General features: G+C 38.0%; 1 protein-coding gene across 4 annotated transcripts; it reads right to left on the bottom strand.

Annotated features, from left to right (window-relative positions):
- Positions 1–3,127: 3,127 nt before the first annotated feature.
- LOC135640802 (uncharacterized methyltransferase At1g78140, chloroplastic-like) lies at positions 3,128–9,250 on the bottom strand. Of its 4 annotated transcripts, none has more exons than XR_010497452.1 (9): positions 8,923–9,245; positions 7,593–7,693; positions 7,293–7,433; positions 5,311–5,392; positions 4,836–5,026; positions 4,589–4,700; positions 4,287–4,394; positions 3,539–3,771; positions 3,128–3,460 (listed from the first exon to the last, which is right to left on the bottom strand). XR_010497452.1 is itself a non-coding variant. In XM_065155559.1 (9 exons), the coding sequence occupies exons 1-8, from the start codon at positions 9,112–9,114 to the stop codon at positions 3,631–3,633; spliced, it is 1,068 nt and encodes a 355-aa protein (XP_065011631.1). In that variant the 5' UTR covers positions 9,115–9,246; the 3' UTR covers positions 3,128–3,460; positions 3,621–3,630. The 4 variants fall into 4 exon arrangements, 1 of the variants encoding a protein (XP_065011631.1); XR_010497450.1 differs by having other exon boundaries at positions 3,563–3,771; positions 8,923–9,244; XM_065155559.1 differs by having other exon boundaries at positions 3,621–3,771; positions 8,923–9,246.
- Positions 9,251–9,611: the final 361 nt, after the last annotated feature.

The following is a 9,611-nucleotide window of genomic DNA, read 5'->3' as shown; positions in this document are numbered from 1 at the left end:
CAGATATGGATGAAGCAGACATGACAGTCAAACTGACCACAAGATCTTGTCATCTTGCTATGAGACACTTGGGAACCCTATGCCAGCATCATTTACTACATACAACATGTTCATCACATAATGATAAGAGCAATAGTAGTAGGCCATGTAGGTTTTTGTGAGTACAAGAGACTAGCCATATATTAGCAGCAAGCTTAGTCAAGAATCAATTGTGATTCATCAACAAGATCTGTAGAACTGTTCTTGTATTGGTTTCCAATGATACCAACAATCTCCATAAACAGATCTTAGTGGTTTTTTTCTGCATCTTAATAAAGACATGAACCATATACTCAACCATACATCACCATCCACATTAAGATCGGTTGTACCGAAGTGTACTGCCCATATCGGGCGGTACATATCGGTCCAACAGGTTATCAGTATACGGATCGCCCGGTACCGCTACAGTACTACAGTATTATACTGAAGCATATAGTAATATATTGTAGCACTGCTATAATATAAAAAAATATTTGGTACATCAGGGCATATCGTTCGGTACGCCCTGATGTACCATCCGATATATTGGTACCGTACCATATCAAATCCGAGTCAAAATATCGATACGGTACGATACAACGAACCTTGATCCACGTTATTACCCGTGCCTCAACTAGAACAAGCATCATGGTGTAACCAAATGCACAGATACAAATAGTGTCAAGAGTGAGTGAAGGGTGGCAGGATGCAATGATAATTAGGACTTTTTCTTACTCAAAGAACAAGACAAGGCCATTTACCAGTCCAAAGAAGGGTACAGTCCTCGACTCAGAAAACTCTAAAACAACTGGTCATTTTTCTGCAAAGACTCAGCACATGCCCTTTAATATTTCCTTCTGTACCACCATTTCTGCAAGACACAAGAATGACGACTCTTGGTTCCCCTCTCGTTGTGTGGAAAGTGTATATTAGACCTTAGAGAGTGTCGATCCTTCTCTTGACTGATTTCTCTTTGGCAACAGTTACCCAAGATAGTTGCCAACTCCAAGACAGACAGACTCTAAATTCCCCCACATGAGCATTTGACTAAACTCTTCCGACATTGACCAAGACTTTGAGGGATCATCACTTTATTGCTGGTGTACATCCATCCCTTGGAGTTCAGCAAGAACAACAAGGATTTAATAAAGTTGTCTCTCACCATAATTCATGGACATGGTGCACTTACTATACTGCATAGCAGAAGAGTGTTTACCAGATAGGCAACAACAATTCAACGAGCTACCTAACCAGGTTTACTGATCTTGTTAAAGTTCTTTAAGCTCATAATCTGTCACAAGAATGTGAAGACAACAACTGTTTGGAATAAGCAAATAGAACTAAATGTTGTTCTTACCAACACACACACTCACTAATAAAAAATGCTGTTTTAATTCTAGATAAAAACCATGTGTTAATAAGTTGCTAAATTGTGGTGACTGAAGGGGACGTAAAGGAGGAGAAGTGGAGGGCAGAAATCTACACCTCCGGTTAACTAGCAGCTGATGAGACATCACTTTATCGAATTGACATCCTTTTTCTTTCCTGGGAAGGGGCATAGTTTTTACCTTTTCAGTTCAAATACTGTATTGGTTTGATACATCTTACATACCTGAAGATAATTGGTTACTTAGTGATGAAAACAGGTGAGATAAACCTTTTTCTTTTAGATAAATCCTTAGCAAACAGGCAGTCATAAATGACAACCCACTTTTTCTCCTTCCGCCAAATTAAAGAAAACAAAAAGAAAAAACAGAACATTAATCATTATTATTTGAATTTGGAAATGAATTTCAACTTGGAATAAGAAGATCTCCCTCAAGCACGAAAAGTTAGTTGTCTTTCTTCTCAGGAAGTAGCACCAACGAAAGACAAGATACTGCTACACCTGAGGCTGAGGGGTCTCCCTGTCTCATCTCATGATTCTTGTTTCAGACAACCCTCCTCCTGCGTATCTAATGATGTTATCTCCCACAAATTCTATGTTGTCTATTGGTGTCATAATCGGAGTTGCTTGCTTGAGGGCCCCCCATGCACCTGTGATAGCAAGGCTACTTAGTGTTTCTGCTGATGATGGGTAACCCAAACTTGGGGCATGGATGAGGAGACAAAGTTTGGCATCTCACATCAGTCTCAACACTGTCTCCAAAGGCCAAGGCTGGGCAAAAACCCCTCTGCCATAAATGTTGGATTGCTTGATTAAAGATCATAAGTTTTACTCAGAAAACCAAGAGGTGAGTTAAGTTCATACAAACAGGATTGGTTTGAAAATTTAGCAACATAGGTTGATCAAATCTGTGGCTGCAAAATTACTGTGTAATTTAGAAGTTTTCATCTTGACTGTGAATTGAGATCCTTGTAGCTTTTCTGACCTAACATCATGTGAGAAGACAATCTTAAGAGTCCAATATCATAAATACACCAGACAGTGAGAAGACATGGATCAGTATCAGCTTGAGATGTATATAATTAAATCAAAATATCAATTACAAGTGCAAATGTTTTCGAATTGTATCACAATTTTCGAGCCCAAATCCTAGTTGTTAAACGGATCCGGGATAGTCAACAATGGGCCCCCAAGGATCCAGTTAAGGCGAACCCATTGACGATGATGGTGCGCCATGCTGGCGCAAGGTGCGGCTGGTAAAACAGGTGGGGCCAACGGCGCCCGCTCATGGGGCCCCTGTCGATTTCATTCACGGTGGCGACGACGACGATGCGACTCCCATCTCAGTGTCGGTGCCATGACAACACCACGAGCACCACCATGACCATCAATAATAATAATGTATAACACAGGTGAAAAGATTTATAAGAAAATATGTACATTATACATTTGTTTGCCACCCTTCTGTTGGATTAATATATTGAAGATGTTTCAAGCAGCTTGTTTCTCTTCTTTCCTTCCGGTTTGTAGGTGTGGAGAAGTGGAACCACAGAGAATTAGCTGATAGACTGTTTCCATATGACGGTCAAAATATGCAACATAGGACAATGATGGTAGACTATTCATTCTACTTCGTCACCTAAATATGTTTCCAATTCTCAGAGACGTGCTCTATATCTAAAGGAACATCGTCAAGACATTTAATCAGCAGATGCTTAATTGCATGCCATCTCACACAAATTTATTCCTTTAGCAAATTATATGAAAAGGAAGGAGAAGATTCTTCTACAGAATATGCATTTAAGTTAAACTCAAGACAGGTATATATATCTTTTCTGTTTAAGCATAAGAAAAGGCAGAAGAAGAATCCCACCATCCTCTTTTTACAGGATTACAACCCTAAGAATTAAGCAGCTTCGACCTAGTAAAAATGGCATTAGCGACTGCTAGTTCACAGTGCAGAGTCTTATCACATCCTCTGCAGCAGCCCCCCTTCCTTTCCTTGGAGAATGTCCGAGAGCAGAGAAGGAGATTATTCTGTTCATGATCAACCTGACGAATAAAAACAAAACAAAACATTCATAAAAATTTCAAGAACTGAGATCAGGTAAATCATGTGCAGAAACTCACATGAACGACTACACAATCATGCACCTTTCAAAAATAATTAAGTTGCAAGGGTCATAAAAATCGGGTTATGAGCTTTGTATACAATGTCATGATTAACTGGGTTTGGTTGCAGATATCATCACAAAAGGTCCATTCCTCACACATGTAAAATTGACCAAGCCACATGTCTGGCAGAGATCTTCAAGTTCACCTTCTGATAGATAGAGGTAATTGCTCGAGGCACGGATATAATACTGCAAAAGAAAATGCCACCAATTTCCGCAAATCAAAAACCGAATAAAATAAAGATCAAAGGTTACAATAACTCAGCAGTTAAAAAGAATGAGGCTTACCTGATTGATTAAGACACAAAGACATCCGATGTAAACCTGTTTTATTTATGCAAATAGCAAGATAGAGACATACGAACGAGGACTAATGTTATGTTTCTAACATCATAAAAAAAAGGCTCTCTGTAGCCATGGTAGTGCATCTCTTGTATGAACAAAAGGATGACTAAAGTGGGCTTATAGATGCCTTTATAACTGTGCTTTGTCCTTAAAACAAATAAGAAATATGCCATAAGATCCATTGATATTGGACCATGGACCAGGGGCCAGGTATCAGCAACCCAATGTATAATCTTTTTTTTGATGTGACTTGCATTTATATCAGTTGTGTCTCACATGTCATGATAACCAGCGGCCAGACTACAATTTCATGTAAACAGTAGTTTTTTGAGAGTATAAATGTTAGATCAAAGCATTACCTGGCGGACTGTTTTCAAGATTGGAATAACCGGAGGCAAGACATCCAAGATGAAGGTTGTTGCAACAAAAACACCTCCAGGGCGTAGTACTCGGCTTATTTCTGCTACCTAGAAACACCACAAATTTCTAATAAAAATGTTTTTTTTTTTCAAAAACAAATGGGACACGTGTGAGGGAGGGAGAATGTAACTTATTTAGATAGTTACCCCTTCTTTTTCTTGCTTTTTCCATATCCCAAAAAAGGCAAAGAAGAGGGTAACACTTGGGTTTCAAAAGTGAAAGAAGGAAAGAAAATACTTACACCAGCAGATGGAGAAGGCCAGCAATGTATGGCAGCACCAGCATGAACAGCATCAACTGAACTTGAGACAAAAGGGAGCCTAGAGATATCAGCTCTCACCAAAATCAAGTTCCTGAATCATAACAAATTATAAATTAAACTTTCCTGAAACTCTCATAATAGTTTCAGTGTGAATTTTCCCTTAAGACAATTAGCAAGTTAAATTTTGGGATTCACAAGACTGCTGAGAAAGAAAGAAGCTTATTACTCTCTTGGCATGCCCTCCTGGTTGATGAAATTATAGCATTGCTGCAGCATATTCTCTGAGAAATCTAAAGCTATAACAAGCGAAAACATCCCACTCTTAGCAAACAGCCTTGAGAACAAGCCACTCCCACAGCTTGCATCTATAATAGTTCCACCAGTGCTGGGTTTAAGATAACCTTTAGCCATTTCAAACTGCAGTTAGATACCGAGAATATTATAAAGATTTGACACTAGAATTAAGGAAATGGCACAAAAAATAAATTCTATTTCTTTGGTATTGTATCAAACAGTTTTTTTTATGATATTAGCATTCTGACTTCATTCCAAAATATTGCTTTTATGTATTTGTTTCTTGAGTGTTAAGTACTCCCAAATTGCAAGAAACAGATGTTGAAATAGTTCACAAATAATATTCTGCACATGATCCAGTTTAAGTTTAAAGCTGAACAGTGGTATCAAGAAAGAAGTCATGAAACCTCTCTCTCTGGACCAGGGAAACCACCCCATACAAAATTTTGGCGCCATCCCCTCTCGTAAAGAAATGATACCAATGGGCTCCTGTTCCATAAGCAATTCGTAAGAAGATACTTGGAATGTCTAAGTCAAATGAAACAACTTAATGGTTCTTCAATTTCAATAATAAAACTTTACAAATTTTAGCAGGAGATTCACATCAGGTCTTTTAAAAAAAATTTATGAAGACAAGAAATGATATAAAATGATTCACTCTAACATGGCAGTGTAGGCATCTCGTTTTGCAGGAAAACATTCAGATTATATATATATATATATCCATTATATTTTTTTGAACATCAACCTGACTTTGCCATCCTCTTGCATATGAAAATCATAGTAGAAAAAACACATAAAAATTAGTTTTTATTGTCTAAGGGTCTAAAATCCAATGACCAAATCACAGGGATATATGTATAATATAATATATTATAATCATGACTTAGGAATGAGTATATTAGAACATAGAAATTTAAGAATCAGAATGGTGTCTGGTAAACCATTAATGGATAAACATTGCAAACATAAGATGTGTACGATGGATAAGATGAATTTGGTGTTGCATGAATTGACATCTCATGATTAAATGAATAAACCTAGCCCATAAAAGTAGATGAATTTAACAGTGATCCTGCACTGAAAAATTTCAGAAACTGAGAGTAACTATCTTCACTTATCAACATATTGGACAGAGAACAAGAAAATGATATTTAAGAGTGTAAGAGATGTGCAAGTTTTTTGTTCAGACAAAAAAGAACAAACAAAAGAGTTTTGCTAAACCATTTGCTCATCAATGACATAAATCATCCCTTATCCACAATGAATGAGTTTTAGGCAGAAGATACAGATAATCATTTAGTAGGACTTCAAGAAAGATACTAACTTGAACCTCACCAAGAACCCTCACAAAACGATGGGGGTTTCAGCTCTTTGTATTGAAAAATATAAATTATAAATTTGTTAGTTTATCTTTTGAAGGATCAACCAGCATCTTCCATGGAATTTAGAGGTTCAGAAAGGTGGTAATCAATCTCCTATGAGGGAACCTTTGGGCTCTAGCACATTCAGAGACCCTTAATCTAGATCAGAAGACCAAATATATTTAGAAAGTAAAAGATCTATCCACTGAATAATAAAGAAGAATGATAAAGAAGAATGCCATTAATTATGATGCTTGTCCCCACGGAAGTTACTGATTCCTAAGCATATCAAACTCCAAGCATTAAGAAGTGCAAGGCTCTTGCTCTTGTCTAATTTGTCTTTGTGGTCTGAACTTATCATGTTCCTATAAATTAGTAGCAGAGAAGAAAAAAGTCCTCCTAAATATAAACACGAGTATATAAGAGGATATCAAGGTATCCCATTTCTGCTATTGGACCCATGCTGGCCCATGACCAGACCCATATGGGCGGAGGAGAAGGAGAAGAAGAGTAAGAGAAAGAGGAACAGGAGGAGGTGGAGAAGGAGAAGACAAGATTGGAAGGAGGAGGGGAGGAGGAGGAGGAGAGGAGAACTGGATGGGATGAGGACAGCGGGCGATGGTCTGGCAGTGGTAGGTGGCACAAGAGAGGCAAGCAAGGGAGGTGATAGAAACTTATGGAGAGACAGAGAGAGGGTCAGGGGCAACCCTAGTAAAAAGAAAAAAGAGAACCAGACATGCCGCTTGAAAAGAGACGGTCAGCTCCCGATTCACGTCGAGACCAATACATAACTTCCCCTTCATACTGGTCCAGGCAAAATGGCAAGCCTTGGCCCTTATAATCTTTATGTGACTACAAAGAACCTTATTACATTTATGAATAAATCTAGTATATACTTTCAACAATGCTGTTAAACAGAAAAGTCTGTGAGATTCTATTGAATATAAATGTGATCCATAACATGGTAACATTCATTCCTTTTATTGCACCATGGTTTGCTTGTCAAAAGAAGAATCATTTAACACCTGAAAAGTTCAGTCATTGCTGGCATAGTTTCAGCATAATCCTTGGATCCACTAGCTACTGCCAGATCAAGATATATACCATTGTTTTGGTAATCTTTCTTGCAAGTATGGCATTCAAGATTGGACGCAGACTGGAATGCTCTGAAAAAATTCAACCAATATAACATTACACAAAGCAGGATGATCTTTTCAACTTTGCAAATATTGTATGATACTAGAAGAAATAGTATAGTAATTAGTCACACTTGTGTTGACAATTTAAAAATTAATAATAATAACAATACTTCTACCAATACTAACAATGTTAAGCCTGGACCATTTTTGCTGATCAAAGAATTGTAACAAATAGGGCAAGCTAATATGGGGATGCCAGTGCTAACTTTTGCATCTTCAGTGAGATCCTGAAAAGAGTACCACATCAGGAAAGGGTTATCAAACACAAGACTGCTGGTTAAAGCACCAAAAAAATTGTCTAATAAATGTAGTACATATAAGAAATATATTTGTAAATAATCAGACAAACAAAGGCTTTTTTGGTAAAACAGGATTTACGTAAGGTCCATTAGAAAATTTTGAAAGTTCAAATAATAACTCACAAACTCCAAATCAAATAACGATTGCTTAAATTCATATAAAATTCTACCAATAAGGGTACTAAAATGGTAATGATTAGCTTGTATACTGCAGTGATGGATTTATAAATTCCTTACAAGAATAGTTTCCCAAAATCATGCAGGTCTTGATAGATACACTGGGATACTGTAAAAAGAATTAAGTTTCAAGGGCTCAAATAATGAGCCTAAGGGCAGTCAACATGGTTGAAGCAAAGTCTCAATGGCCTTATTCGGCACAATCTTATGAACAACTATTAAATGATTTCCACCCTCTAATTTGGTTTGAAAAATCATAGTCAGGAAAATATAAAAGAAAACAAGCCAGGTACTTGTCTCAAAGAGCTGACTGGATGTTATAAATTTCCACATAACTATTCGCAGTACAAGGTTCACAAACTGAAAAGCATAACCCCCCAAATTCTGACATGGAGAAGAGTATAAAAGAAAGGAAGAATGATCAGCAATGCTCATGTAATACAATATTACTTTCTCATTGTCAATCAATCAGAGCTAATATGATGGCATTAGCAATATTTTAGCAACAATAGTGTATATTACTGTTTTTGACGTGCAGAATTACTGTATTCATCAAAATCATGGTCAATTCAAATACTATATGATTCTGGGACATCAAGGGCGAGATCATGCCTGTGAATGCAACTACACAACATCCATCCATGGATGTCGTACATGATAACATGCAAATTTTTTGAATTGTAAAACTCTGAACCGCTTACTGTTTTCCATTTGTTTTTTCTATCTCTATTGGATGGACTTTTTATTGTAATTGATGCAGCAGCTTCAATGAAATATCCTCCTAGATTAAAAATCGAATTTTTACCAAATCCACCTTCAATTTGTATCACCAGTCCCAAAATTATAACAACTCCCCTTTCATAGTCTGCACATCACCGAACCATTCCTCTCCCGTGACATTAACTAAGAAGCGGACAGAGTGTAAAAGGTCTAAATCCGATGATAAATCGAATTGCGAATGAAGGGTAGACGAATAAGACCTGTGTTACCGGATTGGAGTCGCCGGTGGCCGTCCCAGGAGGAGAGGAGGAAGAGGTGGTGGCGGCTCGAATAACTACGCCTCGAGCCAGGAGGTGGGGTTTGGGGATGAGACTCCGGCGAGGATTGAAGAGGAAGTGGCGGAGCGGGAGGTGGAGGAGGACGCCTCCCACGTTCCCCAGAGCTGTTGTCATGTTTCCCTACACCCACCGCTTCTCGCTTTGAACCCCGGCGACAGTAAGATAAAGTACGACGATCTCGAATTAGATCGCGGGATGTCATTTTACGGTGATGACGGTTGTCGGAATTTTACGGTCTCAAATGTTGTGCGGCTATCCTGCGACCGCCTCGGCGTTGCTGGCCATGGACAGACACTACACGGATACGTGGCTGTTGCGACCTACACACGAACCTTGATGCAATCGGAACCAAATGTTGGCCGGCCCATCAACGGACGCTTACGGCCCATTATCATGTATATATGATGATCATGATGTCAGGTCAACCCGTCTGAGAACACTCACAACACAGTTAAGCACTCCTAGTTGCATTTGCATTCTAAATATCATGATGATACACAGAGACTTGGTTTAGGCACTAATTGCCGCCGATCTTATATATATATATATATATATAACTTAAATTTCTTTTTTTATATATATTTTTTGACTTATTCTATTTTAGTAGACAA

The sequence above is a fragment of the Musa acuminata genome, chromosome BXJ1-4 (genome assembly GCF_036884655.1).
Source record: "Musa acuminata AAA Group cultivar baxijiao chromosome BXJ1-4, Cavendish_Baxijiao_AAA, whole genome shotgun sequence".
NCBI classification, from domain to species: domain Eukaryota; kingdom Viridiplantae; phylum Streptophyta; class Magnoliopsida; order Zingiberales; family Musaceae; genus Musa; species Musa acuminata.
This window is presented reverse-complemented; position numbering and strand designations above follow the sequence as displayed.

Excerpts from the sequence above, each read along its gene's own strand:
- LOC135640802 (XM_065155559.1), bottom strand. The coding sequence starts at position 9,114 with ATGACAACAGCTCTGGGGAACGTGGGAGGCGTCCTCCTCCACCTCCCG. Across the intron at positions 5,393-7,292 it reads GCAATGACTGAACTTTTCAG|GAGCCCATTGGTATCATTTC; the intron begins GTGTTAAATGAT and ends CTTATGGAACAG. Across the intron at positions 5,027-5,310 it reads TCCCTGGTCCAGAGAGAGAG|TTTGAAATGGCTAAAGGTTA; the intron begins GTTTCATGACTT and ends ATCTAACTGCAG.